The 24,693-nt window shown below is 51.6% G+C and overlaps 1 protein-coding gene across 2 annotated transcripts; it reads left to right on the top strand.

Annotated features, from left to right (window-relative positions):
- The first annotated feature begins 15 nt into the window (after positions 1-15).
- On the top strand, positions 16-24,612 carry NUP160 (nucleoporin 160). Of its 2 annotated transcripts, none has more exons than XM_014878818.2 (35): positions 16-1,442; positions 1,575-1,785; positions 2,616-2,838; positions 2,921-2,999; positions 3,926-4,040; positions 4,705-4,863; positions 5,737-5,814; positions 6,358-6,455; positions 7,044-7,128; positions 7,347-7,415; positions 8,062-8,145; positions 8,588-8,758; positions 8,843-8,942; positions 10,077-10,242; positions 10,786-10,901; positions 11,008-11,168; positions 12,274-12,407; positions 12,678-12,748; positions 14,228-14,387; positions 14,843-14,912; positions 17,622-17,720; positions 17,965-18,084; positions 18,784-18,879; positions 18,974-19,068; positions 19,541-19,637; positions 19,728-19,833; positions 19,951-20,111; positions 20,614-20,674; positions 21,777-21,887; positions 22,879-23,002; positions 23,200-23,301; positions 23,529-23,670; positions 23,860-23,985; positions 24,060-24,164; positions 24,251-24,612. In XM_014878818.2, exons 1-35 carry the CDS (start codon positions 1,240-1,242, stop codon positions 24,335-24,337), a joined length of 4,185 nt encoding a protein of 1,394 aa, XP_014734304.1. In that variant the 5' UTR covers positions 16-1,239; the 3' UTR covers positions 24,338-24,612. The 2 variants fall into 2 exon arrangements, with proteins under 2 accessions (XP_014734304.1, XP_088031570.1); XM_088175444.1 differs by having other exon boundaries at positions 1,303-1,442; positions 1,575-1,698; positions 2,656-2,838.
- Positions 24,613-24,693: the final 81 nt, after the last annotated feature.

The raw sequence follows: 24,693 nt of genomic DNA, 5'->3' as shown, positions 1-24,693 counted from the left end.
CCTGGCACTGGTCCGGTACTGAACTAGGCCTGCTTCTAGCGTGGTCCCAATACTGCCCAGGCACAGTCCCGAGATAGTCCCGGGACGGTCCTGATCCTGTGCAGGGGTACACCGAGCGTGGCAGGTGGGAGTCCACACCCGTGGGGTCCCTTCTCAGGGGACACGGGCACCCGAAGGTGTCCAGCCCCAGCCATGGACACCCCCATTCCTGCCCGAGCGGACACAGACGGGGACACAGAGACCCATTGCCACCAGGCAGGGGATGGATGCAGGTTGTTACGGTGGGATGGGTGCCCGCAGGTGGGGCCAGGTCCCAGTGCCTCTCCATCCCACCTCAGCCCCTTCCATGACTGCTGCACGGCCCTGGCACTGCCATGGCACTTGAGCCCCCAAATCCAACTGTGTGCCAGCTCCCCACACGAACACGGGGGGCTTCAATCCCCCCCCCCAATAAAGCTGGGGGCCAGCTGGAGCCCCTGGCCCCTCATGGCACCTGCCACCAGAATGGGCCCATTCTACAGGCAGGCGCCTTGTGCTGCTGGCACTGGATCCCTCTCAAAGGCCGGATTGTTCCCAGCAGAGCGGGAGCCTCGCCAGGCCCAGCACTGGCACTGTGTGGTATTGTGGGGGGACGTGAGGCATCCGTGGGGTGCTGGGGTCCCCACCGCCCTCACCAGTATGGGAACATTTGCTCTGCCAGCGGCTGGGTCCAGTGTGTTGGGCATGTCCAGGAAGGTGGCTGTGGCTGCTTTCCTGGAATGAAGTTATGGGCTCAGGTGGGTGTTGGGAGCTGGTAAGGCATGTGCCGCTGAGGGCATATTGCTCCACTAAACCAGACCTCCTGACCTGTCCCCTAATGTCCTGCTCTAAATTTCACAGACCCTTCTCAAATCCCTTCCCCAAGTCCCTCTTACCTGCTCCCCATATCTGCTCTCCCTGTAGCCCCTCTTCTTCCACTCTCCCTGTAGCCCCTCCCCACGCCTTCTCCCCATTCTCCCCTCCTCATAGTCCCCTTCCCACATCTCCATCCCAGATCCCTCTCCCCAGACCCTCTTCCCACCCTCCCGCCCCTAGCCCTTCCCTCTCCTCCCTCCTTCTCCCTTTTGCCCCCTGTCCTCCCGGCCGCCAGGGGGCGCCCCGCCCTCTCCTGCCCCCGTCCTCCCGGTCGCCAGGGGCCGCCCGCTCCGTCCCCTTCCCGTCGTGCCCCGCGCGGTCGAGGCGGGAACGCGGCGGCCCAAGATGGCGGCGGCTCTGGCGGCGCGGAGCTGCCTCGAGCTGAGCGCGGCCGGCCGGGCCCCGCCGCGACCGCCGCAGGAACTGCTCTTCGTGCCCCCTGGCATCGCCCCGCTCCCCGCCGGGCGCTACAGCGACAGCGCCGGCGGCTTCTGCTACCAAGAGAGCGCGCAGCTTGGGGCCGCCACTAGGAATCGCTGGGTGCGATGGTGAGTGCACGCCCCCGTCCGCCTTGCCTCTCTTAGACCCTCCTCATCCACACCTCTCTCTTCTCACCCTTCTGAGACCCTCCTGCCTCTCAGACCCTCCTCATCCTCACGTCTGCCCCTGTGTTCCCGCAGGAGCACGTCGGGGGACACGGTGGAGCTGGTGGAGGAGTCCCTGGACGTGAACCTGCTGAACAACGCTGTGCGGCTGCGGATCCAGGGCTGCCCGTTCCTGCCGGGCGGGATCCACCTGTGCGAGGTGCAGAGTCACCTGGTGGTGCTGCTGCTCACGGCGCAGACGGTGCACCGGCTGCTGCTCCCGCATCCCGCCCGCCTCTACCGCAGCGTGAGTGCCGGCAATGCCGCCAGGGCCGGGGCAAGCGACCCTGTCACCGCAGGGAGGGCTTGGGAGGGGGTCGATGACCCAAAATACAGGGAACAAGAAGAAGAATGGAGGTTTGGGGAATTTGGCCGTGTTTTGTTCAGGAACTGGCTAAGTGTCCAGCCTGTGTTATATGGACTGTGGTGACAATCGAGTTCAGCTGCTGCTGGGAGTGAGCCTCACCTTTTCCAGAGCTCTTCCTGAATGGATTGTCTTTTTTTTCTTTTTATCACATTTACCATCTTTTTATGAATGTGGGTTCGAATGTGGGTTTTAAGGTCTGTTCCAACTGAAACCATAGCAGGATTCTGTAATTCTCCCCATTTGCTTTGAATTTTTCTTTGTGCCTGCTTATTAGCAGGTTCCTCTCTCCTCTTGGAGAGCTTCTCTCCTGCTTTAGAGCTCCAGAGAGCTTTCCCAAGGGATGACTCTGCTGTGGCAGAGCTGCTCTTCCTGGCATTTGTCACCAGCGGTTTCCTCTCAGCTTATCCCAGAGATTTTTTACTGCAAAAATCCTTTTTATCAAGGCGACAGTTGCTGTTCAGTGTCTTAGATATGTGTACTCAGGATTTGATGTTTTATGGAATCCTCTAGGATCATGGAGTCCAGCCAGTTCCTCAGCACTCCCAAGGCCACCCATGTCCCCAAAGCGCCACATCCACACAGGATGGGAACTCCACCACTGGAGCCTATTCCAATGCCTGATAACCCCTTCCATGAAGGAGTTTTCCCTGATATCCAACGTAAACCTCCTCTGGCACAACTTGAGGCTGTTTTCTCCTGTTTTCCCCCAGGAGCTGATAACAGAGAGCCAAGTGCAGTCCGTGTTTACAGATATCAGCAAAATCCACATCAGGGATCCCTCCAATTACTACGTGATTCCCAGCGTGCCAGGGCTGGCTCCCAACTCCGTGGCCTCTGCAGCCTGGCTGAGCAGCGAGGGGGAGGCTCTGTTTGCCCTTCCCTCTGCATCTGGAGGAATCTTTGTCCTTAAGCTGCCTCCTCCTGATGCTCCAGGTAAGGACTGGGCACTACAACCCCTCTCTCATCTTGGGATTTCATTTAGTTTTCATTTTGGATTTTGCTTTTGTTTTTGAAGGAAGTGTTTCTGTCGTGGAATTGAAGCAGAGCTCGGTGGTGCAGCGTTTCCTCACGGGCTGGATGCCGACTGCCATCAGGTGAATTCCTGGAGATGGATAAACAGAGCTAATTTTGGCTTTTGCATCCCCTCACCTGGAATTTTTAGCTCGAGTCACACAAGAATATAAATACTCCACCCAAAAAAAGTTGATGGGGTTACAGGAGGTATCAGAATACGGAAGTTGGGAATGGAATGCTGGATTAGCAGGGTCCTGCTGATTCCATGTGTCTGTGAATATGTTCTCTAGTAATTGGCCTCCGAGGATTTGTGCAGGATGTGGCTCGCAGCCAGCATGCATTAGGGATTACTCGGCCCTGGTGCTGAGGAGGCAGGCGTGTTCCTGACGAGCAGAGGTTATGTGGGGATCACACGGATGCTCCGTCGTGGATTTGGATTGTTGGAGTTGGGATTGATAGGGTGGCTTAGAGCACACAGCTGAATCCTAGGGTCTTTTTCTTGGAAGTGGGAGTGAGGCCCTTGATGCCCTGAGAGACTTTGACCATCAGTGGGTGTTGTCTGAGGGCTGGCAGGATCCTTGCTGAGGGCTGCTTGGATCCTTTTTCCCTTTTGGATCCTTCACCTGAGTTCTGCCAGTACCAGGCTGGGGAAGTGAATGTGCTTCAGTTCCATCAAAGCAAGTGAAGAACTGGCTGTCACTGGTGTGGTGATCCTCTGCCCCATGGATGCTGAAACATTCCCTTCTCCTAATCTTACCCACTGGTTTATTTGGATTTAAGAATAATGGTGGAATTCCACTGCCTTGTATGTGTGTACCTACCGTGATTTTAGAATCATGAAATCCTGGAATGGTTTGGGCTGGAAGAGGCCTTAAAGCTCATCTAGTCCTACCCTCTGCCTAGGCCAGGGACACCTTCCGCTAGAGCAGTGTCCAGGCTGGGCTGGGACATTTCCAGGGGTGAAGAATTTTCTTTGAAGGTGTTGATGTAACCTCTGTTTTTCCAGAGGTGATGGTGGCCCGTCGGATGTGCCCGTCAGCCTCTCCGTGCACTGCCTGGATCACGACGCCTTCCTCTTCGCCCTCTGCCAGGACCATAAGCTCCGGATGTGGTCCTACAAGGTGAGCAGAACCTGGGTTTGGGGGAGCAAAATGAAGCCCAAGGAATCACGGGTGAGTGCTTGGCCTGGATCTGTCTCCCATTAAATTGTGGCTGTGGCTTCTCCATGCTGGGATTTGGGACAACATGTGAAAATAGTCGTGATGTGTGTTTGTAGCAGTGTCTGTGAAGCGAGGGGTTTCCTGCCTGGCCTCATTCCTGGGATAAGGGTTGTTTCCAGACCTACTGGAGCGTTTGGGAAGGCAGGCAGGAGCGCTTTGAGGCCCAAGGAGCCATCCCAAATGGATTTTCTCCTGCTTTCAGCAGTAGTGAAAGTGTCTTTGTCAACAAGAAGTTAATAAAAGCCTCTTGCTCCAGATACTGAGTGCCGGAGCTAATGGAGCAGCACAGCGCTTTCATGGCTCAGCGGCACTGGAATGTGCCGTGGGAGGGAGAGGAAGCTTTATCCCACATGCCTGCTCTGGCAGCCCGTGGGATTGGTGGGAAGGGGGCCCAGGTGAGCTGGGAGAAGCCGAAGAGTGGTTTAGGTAAATGTGTGGAGCCTTAATTAACATCTGTTGTGGAAAACGTTGTCTGGAAGGGGAAGGAGAGGAGGGAGGGAGACGAGCAGTTTCTCAGTGCAGAGTATTTCCTAAGCCTCTCTCCTGATGCTTTTGTTGTTTTCAGGATCAGATGTGCCTGATGGTGGCGGATCTGCTGGAATTCATGCCGGTCAGCAGGGACCTGCGGCTGGCAGCCGGCACCGGGCACCGCCTGCGCTTGGCCTTCTCCCAGTCCCTGGGCCTGTACCTGGGAGTCTACATGCACGCTCCCAAGAGAGGACAGGTATGCAGCCACAGGTTCTTCCTGTGGAAAGAGCAGTCATTCCCCTAGGACTTGGGTTTGGAAGGCAAGAAATAGGGAAAAGTTTCACGCGTGACCCTCTGGAGGGATCAGTGCTTTCTAAATAAACATTTTTCCCCACAAAACATTGCAGGGTATGTGTGCCCGAGCCCTGGGAGTAGAATTCCCTGTGTGACTAAGCTGATCCATGAGGGCTAGTTCACTTGTTTACCTCCTGCTCCGAAAGCGTGGATGTGCCGTGGGAAAAGGAAAGGTCCAAAAGGAGCTGAAAGCATGGAAATGCTGATGGTGTGTTTACACCAGGCTCCTGGGAGCGTGTGGATGCTCCTGCTACTAGGGGAGAGCTTTTTGTGGAGAATGATAAATTTAGCAGGAGGGGAAGGACAGCACAAACCTCATCTGTTGGACAGCTTATCCCTTTCTCCAGGGAATTCCCACAGAGAACAAGAGTGTGTAACATGAGTCCTGCTGTCCCATGAGTGCTATGCTCTGGGAAGGATATGCAGAGCTGGGCCTACAGCTGAGTGAGTGGGGCTTTCCCACCTTAGTCTCCTTCTTTTCCTACATCTTGTGGTAATTTGCAGTGCCAGATGTGGTCGTCTTACAGTTTTTTAGGTTTAGTGTTTGGAAAGACCTGGGAGTCCTTCAGGTCCAGGCATGGATGAGTGTCCTTGGGGAGAAGGGTGAAGCCAGGATGTCTGTGCAGAGGGTCCAGTTGTGTGCTCAGCTCGCCCCTTTTGTCCTCTGGGTTCTGTTACCCATAGCACCAGGCAGGTAGATGGACTGGAACGGTGAGATTCTCTGATATGTGTTGGTTTAGTCCTTCACGAAATGATTTATGAGGTGTGTTTGTAGTTTTGTGTCTTCCAGCTGGTGAGCACTGAGAGCAACCGCTACAGCCTTGACCACATCTCCTCCCTGTTCTCCTCACAGGTGAGAGCTGGGGCCTGGCCCCCAGGAGGGAGAGGCCTGGACTTTGGGATTTAAATCATAGAATCACGGAATGGTTGTGTTGGAAGGAATCCCTTAAAGCTCATCTTGTTCCAGCCTCCTGCCATGGGCAGAGACACCTTCCATTAGACAAGGTTGCTCCAAGCCCTGTTCGACCTGGCTTTGAACACTTCCAGGGATGGGGCAGCCACAGCTTCTCTGGGCAGCCTCAGCACCCTCACAGGGAGCAATTGCTTCCCAATATCCCATCTGAATCTCCTCCTTTTCAGTTTAGAGCCATTTCCCCTTGTCCCATCACTCCAAGCCCTCGTCCAAAGTCCCTCTCTATCTTCTTTTTAGGTTTCCTTCAGGTACTGGAAGGGGCAATTAGTTCACTCCAAAGCCTACTCTTTTCCAGGCTGAACAATTCTCAGAGCTTGTTAAATTCCACAAGGGAATGATTTGCTGTTGTGAAGTACCCACTTTTCTCTGCTGTACACTAATTTGGGGATAAGAAAGGAAATTGGCTTTTTCCCTCTTTCCTAGGAGACTCTGGTTGACTTTGCCTTAACCTCAGCTGAGATCTGGGCACTGTGGCACAATGAGGAGAACCAAACTGTTCTGAAATACATCAACTTTGAGCAGTGAGTTTTGGGCATGGATCACTGGGATAACTGCAGGAGAATCCTGATTGAGTTCCTCAACTCAGAGATTTTTTCTCAAGCTGCCAGAACGTGGAAAATGTAAAAATCCAGGCAGCAGGATTGCTGAAAGTGGAGTTTGAGCATGGCAGAGGGAGCATTGTGCTTCCCCACAGCTCCTTCAAAACAACCACCGGGTCCCTTCCAGGAAAAAGCATGTTTTGGGGAGATGGTGATGGGAAAGGATCATCCCTGAATATAAAGCTGAGAGGGTGGGTTGGTGCAGAGCCAGGGAGTTGAAAGTGGATGAAAAATGCTGTGAGTGTGCAAATTTTAGGAGAAGATACTGGTCAGTCTGAGAGTTGCTTGTGATCTCGTGGGATGGGGAGAACGTTGATTGAAATGAAGGATTCCAGCCTGTTCCATCAGTTTATGACTAGGAATGCCACAGTTAACCTCTCCTGCCAAAATCTGTCCCTTGTCACTGCACAAGCCTCCTCTTTCCACACCCAGAGGACTATTTTTGCTGATGAAAGCCACAGGTTTGGTTCAGGTGGATGTCAAGCTGATTCCAGGTTTGTTTCCTTCCAGGAATGTTGCAGGCCAGTGGAACCAGGTGTTTGTGCAGCCGCTCCCTGAGGAGGAGGTGACAGTCCGACAGGATCAAGACCCTAGGGTGAGCCAGCCATAAAACAGCACAAAAAAATAACAAGGTCACTCAGGAGAGAAAATGGGAATAAACAAAGTCAGGAGTGTACGGGAAGCCGTTTTTGATCCCAGGCTGGAGCAGGGTGTGGACAGAAACACAGATCCAGAGGATTACACTGAGAGTGGGAGGAAACAGAAACAACAGCTTAAATCCTTGAACTTCCTTAAGTCATGATTTTTTTGCAGGAAATCTACTTGGAATATCTCTTCATGCCGGGCCGGTTCACTAATGCAGCTATCCAGAAGGCTTTGCAGGTAAGTGAGAGGGAATTTGGGATGCTCTCTGTTCATCTTCTTCCTGGCTCTTTAGATGTGAGGCAGCAGGATTCCTTGGAGCTCTTGCCAGGCATGTTTTCATGGGGAGTCCCTGGAGCGAGTTGGTGGCTGCTGGGCTGTGCTGCAGCCACAGTGTGCCCACAGCTGGAGGCGCATCCCTTTTTTTATCTGGAATCCAGATAATTGTTTTTTTTCCCTTTGGGTAGCACAGCAAGTTGCTGAACTTGTTTTTCATTCCTGTTGGTTTAGCCAGGAAAATGGGGACTCAGTGCCCCGTGGTGCTGTTTGTCAGGATATGTCATGGAAACATGGAATTACTGAGGTCAGAAAAGCTCTCTGAGATGGTGGAATCTGATGGTTCCCTCCAGCACTGCCAAGACCCCCACTAACCCATGTCCCCAAGTGCCACATCACATGGATCTTAAATCCCTTGAGGTGTGGTGGCTGCACACTGGCACACATTCATGTATCCCAAATTTAGCATCCAGACCTTTCTTTTAACACTTCCATCCCACAAACTGGTGGCTGATGCTCTTGTCCTGCTTTACCTCACTCACTGCTGCTTGAACCCTTGGTGAGACTTTTATTTTGCCTTAAAATCCAAGTTTCCTGTGCTGCTTTGCAGATCTTTTCTCAAGGAACTGAGAGGCACATGGACCTGACGTGGGATGAATTAAGGAAAGAGGTCACCTTAGCCGTGGAAAACGAGGTGAGATGGATTTTCCTTCCAGGATGTTGTGTTGTATGTGGTGTTGTGATGTTTTAGGTGCCGGGTGACCCCACGTCTTGGTCTATCCTTTATTTCTCCAGAGGAAATTATGTATCTTTTCAAAAAGTACAAGTTTTCATCCTTCCTGCCTGGGGTTTTGTTTCCCTCTTGGGTTTTTGGAATCCTGCCTGTTCTCTGCTCCCTGTGTGCACTTTATTCACCCATCACAGGGTAATCAGACCACCACCATGCAGAGTGGTTGTTTGTCATTTTGGAAGAGGATCTAAAATAGAGAGATTATCTTCCAAATAACCCAATTAACAGTTATTAGGGGACCTACCTGAGAAATCCTTATGTTCTTTTTTGTATCTGAATTCCCCTTGTTTTATCCTGTTCTTTCTTCACTCGGCTGTTCCTGATTCCCTTGTTTTGCCCCCACCAGTTCCAGGGCAGTGTGACGGAGTACGAGTGCTCCCCAGAGGAGTTTTGGCAGCTGCAGGTGGAATTCTGGTCCAAGTTCTATGCCTGCTGCCTGCAGTACCAGGAAGCTCTTTCCCGGCCCCTGGCCTTGCACGTGAACCCCTACACCAGCATGGTGTGCCTGCTAAAGAAGGTGAGGCTGGGTGGTGGTGAGATTCCCTGAACAAGTTTCTCCAGAGGATTTTGGAAGCTCAAGGAATTTCTCCTCACCTTTCAGGGCTCCATGTCCTTCCTTGTGCCCTGCTCTTTGGTTGATCATCTCTATCTTCTCTCCAACGAGCACCTCCTGACTGAGGATGACGCTGCCATCTTTGAAGGTGAGAATACATGGCGTTTCTTCCCTCCTGTCAGAGATGTGGGAGCTTCCATAGAGATCCCTTGAAGAGCTCCTGATCCAGAGTTGCATGGAGATAGGTTTATTTTGGCTTTGCAGGGATACTTATTTTTTGAAACTTGCCATGATGCTCACACCGGCAATTAGAAAATAGCCTCAAGGCTGCCAATAGAATCATGGAATTGTTTGGTTTGGGTGAAATTCTTCCCTCTGAGGGTGGGGATGCCCTGGCACGGGTGCCCAGAGAAGCTGTGGCAGCCCAGTCCTTGAAAGTGGGACAGGAAGTGCCGGGTTGGACAGGGTTTGGAACAATCCAGGAGAGTGGAAGGTGTCCCTGCCCATGGCAGGGGGTGGGACTGGATGGGCTTTAAGGTCCATTGCAACCCAAACCATTCCAGGATTTATGAAATGTTTTCACATCAGTTGTAGAGAGGGGCCGTGCTGTTCCTTGGCTCCAGGAAGTGAATGCCAGAGTATGGAAACTGTCTCATTAATATTGTCACCACAGTGCCCTCTGTGCTTTGCTGGCCCTGGAATGTTTTTTCACTAAGAAAAAGGCAATGGAAAATGTTACCTAAGCTCCACTTTCGTGCTTGAGTGATTTTTATATATTTTTATAAAGCGGGATCGTCATCTGTTTGGTTGAGCTATTTTGTGGAGCAGAGGGAAGGAAAGCTGGAGGCCTTGGCTGGATTTGGGAGCCCCAGAAGTTCCTGCACTGGCTGTTTTAAGCAGTCATAGTGTCAAAAAATGGGATTTAATTTAAAATCTCACCCATAAGGGATTGCAGAGCCTAGCTGAGCCATTTTCTCCAAGATGTATTTTTTTGCACTAATTATTTTCTTTCAACCTGTGGCTGGAAAAGATCCCTTGGAGAGAATTTAATTTTTTTTATTGTTGCATCATTTTTAATTTTCCAAATAATAAAGCCCACATCTTTTCCTTGTCAACTCCTGAGCTTTAATTTAGGCTCATTGTTATTGGGGAAGGTTTGGCACAGGGAACTGGGACCTGCTGTTACTGGTGATAGGAGCTGAACTAACTGGCTTTTGCATGGTCTTCCCACCTTCCCTTGGAAATCTCTTGGAAAATACACAGTTAGATTCTTTCATTGCAGATTTGGAGATGTCTCGTGATGTTGTCTGTCTTGTCCAGTGCCTTCGTCTGATCGGAGAATCAATTTCCATGGAAATGGCATTCATCATGGAAATGGCTTGCTCCCGCCTCCAGCCTCCAGAAAAGGCTGCAGAGCAGATCCTGGAGGACTTGATAGCTAATGACACGTAAGGAGATGTGTTTTCCAGAAGCTTCTCAGGGTGGCTGAGCTGGGATTGTCCAGAGCCGTCCTTGCTTGACATCCAAGGGCATTTGAGATGTGTGGGCTCCTTGCAGTGTGCTGCAGGAGACTTTTCCAGGCATGGGGACCGTGGTTTGGTGTTGTGAGCAGGGTCTTCCATCCATCCTAGACAGCAGAAGAGGGACAAATTCCTGTTAGGTGTGGAAAGAGGTGTGTGGAGACAGCAGGGAGAGGTCAGATGCTTGTTCAAACCATGTGGTCCTGTGTGGTTCCTGTGCTAACCCGAAATTGTTTCCCTGTGGAATGCCAACTATCTGGCTGTTATTTCCTAGTAGCCTGAGGGAGTGGAATAAATAGACTGGTCCCTGCAGGTGCTGTAATAAAATTCACAAGTTGGCCAAGGATTCCAGTTAGGAATGTCCAGGCTGATCAGCTACTGATCCTCACTGGAAGGGAGTGTGAGGGAGCCCTCTTCAGTTGGAACCTTAGGTTGCCGTTTGTGATGATGAGGATATTTTGGATTTTGCAGGGAAAATGTGATGGAGGATATCCACAGCAAACTACAGGAGATCAGGAATCCCATCCACGCCATTGGGTTGCTCATCCGAGAGATGGACTACGAGACAGATGCTGACATGGAAAGAGGTGAAGGCTCTTCACCAGCTTCTGGGAAATGCTAGGAAGTGTCCTTATCCTGGGAATTGTTCCTGCCTGTGTGGCTCCTGCCTCACCTGGGTGGTTTTCCCCGCAGCTCCTCACCTGGCGCTGCGCATGAGCCTGGCCCAGCTGTTCGGCAGCAGCACCGCGGCACACGTGGTGTGCGGGGGGGTGGCCAAGATCTGCACCGTCCGCTTCCTCCTCTGCCGGGACCTGCTCATCCTCCAGCAGCTCCTGCTGCGCCTCGGAGATCCCGTGAGTACAGCCCCCGGTGCTGCTGCCACGCTCCTGGGACTAGGGAATCCTGTGGCATTCTGCTGGTGGTGCGGAGCGGAGCTCTGCCTCTTCCCACAAGGCTCTTGGAATAGCCCGAGGTTTGGGCAGGTCCTGCTCTCTCCTCCAGCTGCTTTTGTCTTCCTAAGCAAAGCAGCCTAATTCCCTTTATTCCTCGATGAACATCCAGGAAGCAGGAAGCCAAGCTGTATTTGTGGGAGGAGGACATGGATTCCAGCCTCCTATGTGAATCAGCACACATGCAACTCTTCCAGCTGTCACCTGTCCCTCTCCCAGTACCCATGGCAGCTCCATTCTCTGGCAGCACACTCCAAGGCTGCGGTTTCAGCCCCTTGGAAGCTACTCCAGCCAGAGCAAACAGCCCCCACGATGTTTGCTATGTTTGGACTGGTCTGGGTCTGTCCCATCAGGCCTGAAGCCATGTGAGGCATGGTGCTGCTGCTTTGGATGGACACAGGGATACAGAACAAGTCCCCAGACAAGAACAGCCTTGTTTAAACCAATATTATTTACTTAGAAATAGCCAGGAGTTTCGTGGTTGAAAATAAATCTCTTTTCCTGGATAAGGTTGTCCTGGTAGCATTTCAGGTGCATTGCAAGGTGCCCTCTTGAGCTGGGCTCTCCCAGACCATGAGACATGTGACCTGCTGCTTTCCCACCTTGACATACCTGTGTCCTTCCAAAAGTTTGGATTGTTTCATCTCCTGTGACTCATGCTCTTTGCTGGAGCTTACGGAGACCCTGAGGTTATCTCTGCAGCAAAGCCATGATTTCAGTCTCAGGGACAAGAATCCCTTTGCTTTGGGTTAGAAGGAGCCTTAAAGAGTGTTAAATTCCAAGCCTCTGACAGGGGCAGGGGCTTTTTCCACTAGGCCAGGTTTCTCCAAGCACCTTCCAGTCTGGCCTTGAACACTTCCAGAGGTGAGGCGAGAGTCCTGTAGATTCCCTGGGAGGGCTGAGTTCCTGCCGGGCTGTTGAGCACCTTGGTGTTTGCAGAAGGCACAACACAAACGTCTCTGGTTGCCCTTGTCCTGCTGTTGCTCCAAGCTCTGTGCTTTCCTTGCAGATGGTTTTGGGAGGGGGACAGCTCTTCCAGTCCCAGCAGGACTTGCTGCACCGCACCTCTCCCCTGCTGCTGTCCTACTTCCTCATCCGGTGGGCAAGCCAGTGCCTGGCCTCCGACGTCCCCGTGGACACGCTGTAAGTCTTTCCCTGGCCTTGCTTTGATTCCTTCTTAATCCACCTGAAATGCCCTTTCTGGTGTGGAAGGCAGGTGGTTGCTGTGGGAGTATCGCTCCAGGAGCACTGGGTAGGGTTTTTACCCTTCCATGTTCTGAGCTGACTCTGCCTTGTGCTAAATCTGCCCTGCGAGGCCTCGCTGTTCTGTGCTCCGTGGGAGTTGAACAATGAGCACAATTAAAGCAAGAGGCGTTTTGTTGTCTCTTCACTGATGGCTCCTTTCTTCCCTAGGGAATCTAATCTGCAGCATCTCTCCGTGTTGGAGTTAGCAGACACCACGGCTCTGACACCACACAAACTGGGTAAGGTGTCCACGGATCATCAACTCTCCCTTTCTGTTATTTAAGCCTGTCTCTGCCACCTGAGGGAAGTGCTTTATGCAGGGAGCTAATGGACTGTGTGGTTGAATGACCCTGATTTAAGTGGGGATGTTTGTCAGACTGTCCACAAAAAAACAAAAAAAAAAAAAAAAAAAGAAACAACAACAAAGGATCTTGGAGGCTTGAACTCGGATTTTACTCTCAGCCTGAGGATGGGAATGCCTCACTTAGCCAAAAATTTTTCATTCTAACCTTGGCAGCATCAGCCAAACTTACCCCTTGTGTACTTTACTGTGGCTGTAGCAACTCAAACCAGGTCTGTCAGAGAATTCTGGAATGGCTTGGGTTGGAAGGACCTTAAAGCTCACCCAGTTCCACCCCCTGCCATGGCAGGGACACCTTTCACTAGCTGGAGTTGCTCAGAGCAACCTGCTCTATCCATCCTGTTCTGCTCTCCAGCCTTTACCCTACAGCAACTAAGAGCAGCAGCTCAGGGAAGCATGAAAATAGTAAAGTACTTGCTCAAAACAGCTTTGAAAATGTGGAAATATCTCCCCAAAACATTCCAGCTGATATTTGGTTCACTTTTTTTAAGTTTTGCTGCAAAGATGTAACTTTGGGTTAGTTTTTTATTGGGAGAATATAAGGCAGCTTAATTAGGGAAGTGTGGGCCTTGAAGTGGTTCCAGAGGGAGGAGGTGAACAGGAATGGGAAGGAAACATGCAGGTAAGAGCCTGCTGTGACTAGTCAGCACTTGGAGGCTGAGATACTTCAGAGGGAGCTGAGGAAATCTGGGACAAACAGGCAGCAGTGCCACGTGTGAGCTGGGAAAGAGTTCCTCCACTTTCTGACATCGGTGATCCTCACAGCCCAAGCTCTCTCTGATGGAGAGTCTGGGTGCAGAAGGCAGCTGGAAATGTCAGGGAAGTTGAAAACGTCCTTTGTGTGTGCCGGTGTCGTGGGTTACTTCTTGGCTGGCTCATGAGGAAAGTCCTGTTTGGCCACTGTTCTTTGGGGAAAAATATGTGAAACATAGAGAAGGAGGTGGCAGCTCGGGGAGAGGCGTTGGGAACAGTCAGGGGGGATTTTTGGGGTGCTGGAATGAGGAGGGAGAGAATGGAACAGCCAGCTCAGCACTCCCTCAGCCCTGTTGAGCTGGAAAGCTGCTGCTAGGCTGGGAGTAACAAATGGAGAGAGAGCAGAGCCCTTTTTTTGTGTGTTTTAATTGAGCTGTGGTTAATAAACACTGTAGGAAGGGGCACTTTGATCTCCTGCTGCTCCCTCTGACTTAACCAGACGGCAGGAGAAATCCAAAACCAACAAGTTGGAGTGTGGAATGTGCTTTTGGTTTGCCCTGACTTAATCTGTGCTGTTTGGGCTGATGAGCACAGGACAGGGTGGAAAACCTGGGATCCCTGCTACAGGCTTTCTACTCACTGTTCCTTTAATTTGTACTTTCAGTGTCCGGCCCTCAAACAATTGTGGAGCTCTTCTTTCAGGAAGTGGCCAGAAAACACATCATATCCCGACTCTTCCTGCAACCAAACACCTCTTTGGCTGAGACGAGTTTGAACTGGCCCCACCTTATCACCTCTATAGTGGCTGATTTTCTGCCTCTCCTGTATCCTTGGCTGTGAATCCGTTGCCACTGAGCTTCCTGCCGTTCCAAAATCAGTTTTCCACCCCCAATTTTCCAAGACAAGCCTCGTGAAGGAGTGAGGTTGTTGGCATTAATGGGATTTGTGGGTATTTTAAGATTTCACAGATTTCATCCTGTTTAGGTGCACGATAAAGGATTTGAGTTTTTGACTTTAAGCCCCTGAGCTCTCACTGCTTGACTTGGTGGGGCGGGATGCTGGGGGATTTGGAAGGGTAACAGGAGTTGGGGATTAGATGTACTGGTGATTTTGTTCTAATATGGATAAATCTTATTACAGAATAATGATTTGTATAAAGAGCAGCTTAATCTTCTCTCTTTTCCCCCCACAAACGGAGCATGAAAGGCATGTTAGCTTCCAGACTGGTTCTCCAAGCTCTCCAGACTGGATTCTGCTGTGTTCCTTAACCTCTGCTCAGATGGCCCAGCAATCCCAGCTTCCTTTTCCCAGAGTGCCTGATGGGGAGCTGTCAGTACACCCAGCTCCAGGTGAGTGCATCACGCCAGCCCTCTCACATGTACTGGAAAACTCCTAAAAGCATCATCTGTCCAAGTGCTGGAGTTCTGCTTTCCCCTAGTCATGAAATCCTGGAATTGTTTGGGTTGGAAGGGTCTTCAGAGGGACATTCAGTTCCATGCCCTGCCATGGACAGGGATACTGTCCACTATCCCAGATTGCTCCAAGCCCTGTCCAAACTGGCCTTGGACACTGCCAGGGATTGGGCATCCACAGCTTCTCTGGGCAGCCTGTGCCAGGGCCTCAGCACCTTCACAGGGAAGAATTTCTTCCCAGTATCCAATGTAAATCTCCCATGTTTTGGTTTGAAACCACCATCTCTAATCGCTGCTCTCTGAGCAGAGACAATGCCACAGAGTGTTTGATGGGGAGTGATTTAAGGTTGTGAAATCCCAGAACAGTTTGGGTTGGAAAGGACCTTAAATCTCATCTCATTCTACTCCCCTGCCATGAGGGAATCATCTTCTGCATTTTCTCTTTCATCTGTTTTCAAGAGCATCCAGATACTCAGGTTTGTGCTATTCCCTTTCCATGGAGGAGTTTATTCTCCCAGGGCTTGTCTGACCATGTGACGCCATGCTCCTGAAACATCTTTGCAGAGCCTGTTTAAATATCGTAGCAATCCTGGAGCTTGTTGGCTGCTGGTGTGCCCACAGCCTTTCCTGTACCACCTTTGCCCATGGGACCATGGGTTCAGAAGGATTTCTTCAGCCCAGAAAGGGCTCATCTATTTCTTAAATGCTCTTATTAGTAAAAAACTGTGTGAGAAACACCTGCCATCATTCCATCTCAGGCTGCTCCTGGCATCCCAAGTAGCAGGGATGGTGAACTCCTGATTTCCAGGGGTTTTAGACTGCTGTATTTCAGATCATTGTTCCTCCACCTCTCTCTCTGTGCTCTTGGCAGCTAGCGTTGCCTGTGCTCGAGTTCTGACCTGCACAGTTCCTTGTCTGCAGCTCCACGTGATGCTTTATCCCTGTCTGGGCATTCCTGGAGGCATCAGTGCCAAGCAGGCTGTTAGTGATGACCTGTTTTTCAGCAGAACCTTTTATTCTCCCAGCCCCTCGTACCTGGGGGCTGAATTGCTTCCTTTTGTATTGCTGCTGAGAAGAACTGAGAGAAAAATTTCAATTCTTCAGAGCTTTTGAGCCAGGAAATGCCAAGATTGGAGCAGCATCTTCTCCCTCCTGGCATATGTGCAGGCTTTGAATCTCCTCGCATTTCTTTCGCCTCGCTGGTGTCTCCTCCAGGCTTTTATCTCCACAGAGCCTGGCTCCTCCTCCTCCCCACTGCCTTCTGTTCCTCTCCCTGATCCCAGTCAGTCACGGAAACTTGGATTAAGTGCCTTGACCCCGGGGAGATAACAGCAGCTTTGCTGTGAGCATGGTGACCCAAACTGGAGGGTACAGGAAGCTCCTTGCAAGGAGCAGGCAGGCACAGGTATGGTCTAGTAACAGAGCAGAGGCCTGGGACACGGGCCAAAGGTCTCTGTGTTGCTCTCTGTGTGTGACAAGCTGCAGCAGGATTTATCCCTTGTAGCTGCTAATCCAGGCAATGAATCGGGCTCTGGATATGTCACAATGTGATTTTGAGACGACTCATGTCCAGGAAAGGTGAGGCAGGAGATGCTGGTGGTTTGTGCACCTGTAGAAGTGACTTGACTTTCAAGTCCTGTTTTTTCCTCCCAGTTCCTGCTGAGTGCCACGGCCCTGCTAGCAGGACATGGCTGCTTCTCCGAGGATGACGAGGATGCTCTGCTGGCAGAGGCCCAAGCTGGGTCATCTCACTTTATCTGTGTCCTCAGTGCCATTGGCACTCCCTCCCACATGCTGTAATTCATGGACTTCCTTGGCTGCTGGCCCTCTCCTGCACAGGTGTTCCCCTTCTAGCACCTGCCTTGCCCATTGTACTGCAGCCTTCGTTCTGCCCTCCACGTTCTGTCCACATTTACCCTGCAGTTCCCGGCAACAGGATGTAGGAAGAATCCTGTCTGATTTTTGGGCATGTTGGGAGCTGTTTCTGAGATGCTTCATACAGACACTGGAACTGTTTAGAGCATTTTTTTCCCAGGAGCATGTGGGGGATATCTTCCCCCTTACAGGACTGGAGCAGCTCTGCTCTGGAGAGCTGAGAGAGGTGGGAATGTTCAGCCTGGAGAAGAGAAGGCTCCAGGGTCTCCTGGGAGCCTATTCCATTGCCTAAAGGGGCTCCAGGAGAGCTGGAGAGGGGCTTTGGACAAGGACCTAGACTGACAGGATGGGAGAATGGCATCATACTGAGAGAGGGTAGGGCTAGATGGGATATTGGGGAGAAATTCTTCCTTGTAGGGGTGCTGGGGCCCTGGCACAAAAGAAGCTGTGGTTGCCTCATCCCTGGAAGGGTCCAAGGCCAATCTGGACAGGGCTTGGAGCAGCCTGGGATAGTGGAAGGTATCCTTGTCTTTCACAGGAACATGGGTCTGGATGGGCTTAAACCAAACGAAACCAAACTATTCCAGGATTTCATGATCGGAGCATCCAAGGGACTTTGGGGCTGGAAAGACCAGGCCTCGAGCTGGAGAAGCAGGATTTGTCTGAGCACAGCAGCTAAAGGGGCCACTAAAAACTTGCTGGTCCTGGGTGCCTGCTGGTCACAAGCGAGAGCTGACCTGAATCCAAACTCCCATTCCTTCTCTCCCGTAGGAATACATCCGACTGCTGCAGCCGTGGTGCCACGTGAACATGGGCTCCTGCTGCTTCATGATGGGCAGGTGCTACCTCGTCATGGGTGAAGGGCACAAGGTGAGGCCTTCCCTCATCTCCTTCCTGGGGCCTGGGACCTTTTCCCTTGGGAAGGGGGAGGTGCACAGGAAACATCCTTCCCAATCTCTGCCTCCTTGGGAAAGGATGGGATGGGAGCAGCGTGGTGAAATCTTCTCTTGGGAAGATCACACAAGTTTGGGACAGGCAGTATTGTCCCCTCACCTGTACAGCAGGTGGATCAGTCACCTGAGGGGAAGCGAGCTGATTCCAGGTCTGCTTCCAGGCTTTGGATTGCTTCTGCCAAGCTGCCTCTGAGGTGGGAAGAGAGGAATTCCTGGACAGGCTGATCCAGCCTGAGGACGGTGAGGTGGTCTCCACGCCACGCCTGCAGTACTACAACAAGGTACGGTCCTGAGCAGGTAAACTGGCACCTTCCACACTGGAGAGGGAATTCCTGCTCGATCCCTGGCTTTGGGGGAAGTGACTTGAGCCTCAGTTAGCTTTTGGAATGTGAAACATCGGTACTTTCTTTACTTTGTTTTGGGATAATGACAAGCTGAGTATGTGAAATTTAGGTACTTTCCACCTATTGGTTTCCTAATAGCAAAGGACTTTGTTATCCAGCAGAAAAAGGCAGGATGAGATCCAGCTGGATCCAGCTTCTGCTGGAAGCAGAAGCCAGACATGTCCAGGCTCGATGTAAGATGCTGCCTAAGGCAAAGGTTACTAAGCTCTGAGGCAAATTAAAATTAATGTGTTTAAATTGAGATAGGATCTTTCTTCTGCATAATGCCGTGGTTCAGGCAGGATGCAAGCCTGGAGCTGGGCTCTTGGAGAGGGATTCCCTGGATGTAGGATCCAGAAAACTAATCATTAATGCTGAAATACTTCAAAAATCCCTTATGTACAGAGGTGAATCCTCCAGAGAATCCATAACCTGGTCCTATTGTGCTGGGATTTCATCCAGATCCCTGTGATATACACAAATATTCCCTTTTAAAGTCTAATCCCTTAAAAATCTTTAGGGGCAGGAACAGCGCCTAAAAAAACCCAACAAAAAACACTCCTGCCAGCTCTTTAGTGGACTATTCTCCTCCCCCAGGTCCTTCGCTTGTTGGAGATGCTGGGTTTGCCAGAGCTAGTCATTGAGCTGGCCACCCTGGCCATCATGGAATCAGCAGATGACTGGAGAAGCCAGGTACAGCCACTTCTTTCCCAGCAAGCTGTTTCTTCAGGAAGCTCGTCCACAGGAATTTATTGCTGTTTTTATGACTGATTTGTGCTGTTTTCAGGCTACTTTGAGGACCTGCATCTTCAAACATCACTTGGATTTGGGGCACAATAGTGAAGCCTATGTGGCCTTAACACAAAACCCTGATCCAGGCAGGTAGGTGACAGGCTTATGCCTTTGTTGAAGGTCCATGGTCCCGTTTTTCCATGAAACTGAAAGGAAAACAACGCTTTAGGGGAGGGCGTGACTGCTGATTTAAGTTAATGTGTAGAGATGGGTTTAAAAATTCAGAGTTCATCCTTGGATGTTCATCTGAAGGACACCTGGGATCCTCAAAAGAGGAAAATGGGAGAGAAAAAAAACAGGGAAGAGACTGAAGGATCATGTGTAGCATTCTGTGTTTAAAAGCTGTAGGAGCCAAGTAGATTTTGTTTAATAAAGAAAAGATTTTGTGTTGAATTTTCAGTTTGGAAAGGTTTAAGTTGGTTCTAAGCCAGGAAAAAACGTGCAGAGCTCATCCGGAAGAAGGAGCTTGTCACAAAGTGGTTGTTTGTGGCTTAAATCCCGGGTTTGTTCCTGCTCCTGGGTTTATTCCTGCTCCTCCAAAGGGTTGTGCTTCCCTCTGCAGGCAGCTGGACTGCCTACGCCAGCTAGTGGTGGTTCTCTGCGAGCGATCCCAGCTCCAGGACCTGGTGGAATTCCCTTACGTGAACCTGCACAATGAGGTAATCCTGCGCTGGGACCACAGCTCGGGGCGGGGCACAACCCTCCCTTTAAAGGGATTATGGACCTACTGGAGCCTCTGTGTGCTGCAGGTCGTTGGGATCATCGAGTCCCACGCTCGGGCCGTGGATCTGATGACTCACAACTACTACGAGCTGCTCTATGCCTTCCACGTGTACCGGCACAACTACCGGAAAGGTAAAGCTTGGGATGACACCTTGGACCTGCCCACCTGCCTGGGACACGCTTTCCCTGTCCCTGCCGGGTGTATGGCCTCTCCAGGCTGTTGGCTGATGCATTTTTCCCTGTTCTCAGCTGGAACAGTGATGTTTGAGTACGGCATGAGGCTGGGCAGGGAGGTGCGGACGCTCCGAGGGCTCCAGAAACAGGGAAATTGTTTCCTGGCTGCCATTAACTGCCTGCGGTTGATCCGCCCGGAATACGCCTGGATAGTGCAGCCAGCCTCTGGAGCCGTGGTAAGAATGCTGAGCTTCCTGAAAAGGAGCTTCCAAAATCCTTCCTGATGGGAACAGAGATGTTGGACTTCTTAATCTGCTGCTCGTGGCCAGCTGTCTTGCCCTGCACATCAGCCCTATCCATCATCCTTTTTAGGGCAGGGGAAGCAGGATGACTTTTGTGAATGGGCTGGTGGATAGATACAAGAGTGCATCACCTTGTGTTAAAGACGGAAAATATTTTGGGGAGTGTGAACAGCTGGACTACCAGTCCAGAGGGGAGTAAGTGTAACAGGGGTTGTGTTTCAAATCCCAGTCAGGACTCAGGAAGGTGGTGGCTGCAGCCTGGTCACCTGATCCTGATGTTCCTGATAGCCAGGGATAAGGTAACCTGAGTTCCCAAGGGACTGCACAGCTTCTCTGGTCCGATTCAAGCTTGACATGGAGAGCTTTTTTTGGGATTTATCCTATCAGTGATAGAAACCCGGTGAGTATAAATCCTCTTTCTGCTTTTTCCTGCAAGTACGAGCGCCCAGGAGCGTCCCCGAAGAGGAGCCACGATGGGGAGTGCATGGCTGTTCCCAGTAAGTGCCCAGTCCTGGTCCTTCCCATGCCTCTGGATTTTCCACAGCCTCTCTGCAGCTCCCATGTGAGCTGGGAGATGGCTCAGGGCAATTCCTGCCTCCACCACATCAATAGTTTATAGGATTTTAAGGTCGTTAACTCTTCCAGTGTCTCCCAGTTGCAACACACCACCACTGTTCCCCAAGGAGTACAGCAATTTCCCCAAGGGAAGAGCTATTCCCCAAGCTCCTATGCCTGCTCCTAACAGCTTGATGCCTTGACAGCACTTTTTTTCAGTGGAAGAAACTTGTACTTTAAACAAAACCAGCTTTTTGAGGCAATTTCTAGTTATTCAAGGCTGTTAGTGCCCTTGGAAATCCTTTCAGGAATAAGCTCTGCCTGTGTCTGTCACAGCCCAGGATGTGGGATCAGGTTATCCTCAGTGTTCCAGGAGGAAAATTTAAGGTCAGGTATTTTTAAACCTGCTTTTTCTGAAGAGGTTTTTTTTTTTTTTTTTGGTGGCATGTGCCTGGCAGGCAAAGCAGCAGCTGTGCCCAAATATTATCTAACATCTGGAGGAGGAGGAGCAGGAGGATGGTATCAAGGACATAAGCACACTGAAGGGAACAGGGAAGAGTCAGCAAATCCTGATCATTCCTTTGGTGCATTTTAGAGTACAGATCCTTTTAGGATGGCAGAAGGGTGTAGAGATGCTTTTACAAGGGCTCCAGGGAGACCTTGGAGCCTCTTCAGTGCCTAAAGGGGCTGCAAGAGACCTGGAGAGGGGTTTTGGATAAGGCATGGAGTGCCAGGACAAGGGGGAATGGCTTCACACTGACAGAGGGTGGGACTAGATGGAATGTTGGGAAGAAATTCTTCCCTGTGAGTGTGCTGAGGCCCTGGCACAGGTTTCCCAGAGAAGCTGTGGCTGCCCCATCCCTGGCAGTGTCCATGGTCAGGTTGGACAGGGCTTGGAGCAACCTGGGATAGTGGAAGTTGTCCCTGGCCATGAAGTGGATGAGTTTTAAGGTCCCTTCCAGCCCAAACCATTCCATGACATTCTTCACAGTGCTCAAAGAGCCCTTTTTGAAGTACTGAGAGCCCAGTGTCCATCTGTTCCAGCCACTCGCCAGATCGAGATCCTGGAGCTGGAGGATTTGGAGAGGGAATGTCTGCTGGCACGGATCCGGCTGACCCTGGTGGAACACGACATGTCAGCAGCAGCTGTGGCAGGTGAGGGGGGTTCAGCCACTCTGTCCTGTCTCAGAGGCAAACCCAGATCTGCCAGGGACCATCAGATTCCCATCCCTACCATGACATCCAGCCATTGACTTCAGCAGGTTCCGAGATGCACATCAGGAGAATCAATTTTAAGTTTTCCACCTTTTTTTGGCTTCCAAGCTTTGGTGGTCTGCGGTGGGGGTGAGATGAGCTTCTGAGTTGGGACCAAAAAAAAAAAAATCATGGAAGCATAGAATTATTAAGGTTGGAAAAGACCTCTAAGATCATAAAATCCAACCTTTTTAATTGATTAATAATTTATTTTCCTGGACAGCCCTGCTTCATGGAACAGTGTTAAAAAGTTGTGGAAGTTGTTCCGTTCTGGGGAACAGGAAAGTATAACTCTCCCACCCAGAGTCTTTTAGTACCTCTTGTACAAGTTACACAACATGTCCACCTCTTTCCCCTCTAAATGTCAGGAGGAGGCGATTTCCCAGCGCAGGATTGCAGGGAAAGGAGGGAACAGCTGCTTTGAGGGCAGAGTGGTGACGCAGGGAGCCAAGTGCCACAGTTTCTGTGCTGGCAGAGCTGATGCATTGTTTGCTTGGATACAGACCTGTGATGAGGCTGTCCCCTCCCTAACCTCAGTGATCCTGGGGATCTTTTTCCAACCTTAAGAATTCAATTATTCTAAACAGGAGCAGCATTTGCCTATCGTGCATTGCTGTGTCACTCTCCAGTCCCTCTCCAGCTGGTGCCCATCACGGACAGCTCTGTAGGTCACAGCTGCTCTGTGCAGTCCCTTCAGGGATAGCTCCTGGGTTCATGGAATGCTCCAGAGGCCAGGAGAACCTCCAGCCATGGATTGAGGAGTACTGCTGCAGGGTGTTGGAGGCTGTTGGCACCCTGCTGCTGCATCTCTCAATGAGTAACACAGGGCGAGGCCCTGGTGAGCACTGGAGTGTTACTTAGGGAGGCTTTACCTGCTCTTCCTCCCCTTCAGGCAACTCCACACCTGAGGAAACGGTGTCTCTGCTGGTCCGAGCCGGGCTCTTCGACTCGGCCATCACCCTGTGCCAAACCTTCAAGCTGCCCTTGACGCCCATCTTTGAGGGCCTGACCTTCAAGTACGTCTGGGTGCTGTCCTACCTCAAGGGACACGGGGCTGGAGGGATGCAAGGGGCTCTTGCCCAAGAGCCTTCTTTCCCTGACAGTCCAGCTGGGTTGTTCATTGGGAATAGGCCTGCAAGGGGTGCCTTTGATGGCAGTGGGAAGGGGCTGGACTCTGGAGGGACCCACCTTCCCATGGATTTTGGTCGTGCAGGTGCATCAAGCTCCAGCTGGGAGGGGAAGCGGCACAGGCAAAGGCCTGGGACTGGCTGGCAGCCAACCAACTCTCAGCCCTGGTCACCACCAAGGAGTCCAGGTAGGTTTATCTGCACAGTTCAAGAGGAGGAGGATCTGGAAACAGGAGCTCTGTGCGAATCCAGAGGGTCACGGGTCCTTAAAACCCCTAAGGCCAGAACTGTGGGCACAGCATGAGGGAAGAGCTGTGTTTCCACCCTGTCCCCATATCACCTGGAGCACACCGTGGCCTCACAGATGGGGGAGGAACTGCTGGCATATATTCCACGGGGAATTGTTTCCTCGCAGTGCCACGGATGAAGCCTGGAGGCTGCTGTCATCCTACTTGGAGCGTTACCCATCCCAGAACAGCTTGTACCATCGCTGTGTCATCAACAAGCTCCTGGCACACGGGATTCCTCTACCCAACTGGCTCATTAACAGCTACAAGGTGAGAACAGGGAGACAGCTGTCCCCAAAAACCCCAAAATTCCAGCTGTCCCAGAGCTGCCGGATCACTTTCACTCCAGTGGACACCTGCCAGGTGCTCTGTGCCCAGTACCAAGGCTCAGAGCAGGTTATCTCAGCGTGGTCCGCGTCCTGGTCGCATTCCCTGGCTGAGTTTCCCTCTTTCTGGCAGGAAGTGGATGCTGCCGAGCTGCTGCGCCTGTACCTGAACTACGATCTGCTGGAGGAGGCCGTGGATTTGGTCCTGGAGTACGTGGATGCTGTGCTAGGCAAAGGGCACCAGTATTTTGGGATCGAGGTGAGCTCACCTGCTGTTGGGATGTGGCAGGGTGTTCCTTGGGGACATGATGTGAGGGTTCCTGTCTGTTCCAGGTCCCTCTGTCCCCAGCATCCCCCACGATGTGGCTTCCCTACACTGCCATTGACCAGCTGCTGCAGGCTCTGCGGGAGAGCAGCGCCAGTGAGAACAGCGTCGTGGTGGGTACCAAACATCGGGATGGGGGGACTGGGTGGGATGGGTGGTGGGACAGGGTGAGATCCCTCCTGAATCCTACCTCTCCCAGCTCTATGAGAAGCTGAACGACAGGATGGAGGACTACCAGCAGAAGGTCAGCGTGGCCACCATGGAGCGCCTGTACTGCCGGCCGTAGTCCAGGTGACATCCCCAGGAGCGTCACCATCCCACCCCGCGGTGCTTGTTTTACTCATTGTTTTTCCATAAGGATCCGGTTCAGGGAGGTGGAGTGCCGATGGGCGTGTCCCTTCACTGTCCCTTTTGCGGGCAGTGAGTGAGCAACAGAGCTGGGGTGTGTGGCCATGACACTCCCTTGGTCTCTGCCTCCTCCAGACATGGAACTGTTGAGAATTTCTTTTATTTATTGGTATGTTTTTGGATCAACTTTAATAAAACGGAAGTGTTATTTGAGGTGTGCATAAGGATGTGGTGGGAAAAGTGGGGGACTGTGGTGCTCCTCTCCAGGGATCATCCCCATACCGCCCTTGCCCT

Source organism: Sturnus vulgaris, chromosome 18 (genome assembly GCF_052056855.1).
Source record: "Sturnus vulgaris isolate bStuVul1 chromosome 18, bStuVul1.hap1, whole genome shotgun sequence".
NCBI classification, from domain to species: domain Eukaryota; kingdom Metazoa; phylum Chordata; class Aves; order Passeriformes; family Sturnidae; genus Sturnus; species Sturnus vulgaris.
The sequence above is the reverse complement of the archived record's forward strand: the minus strand, read 5'-3'. Positions and strand labels throughout refer to the sequence as shown.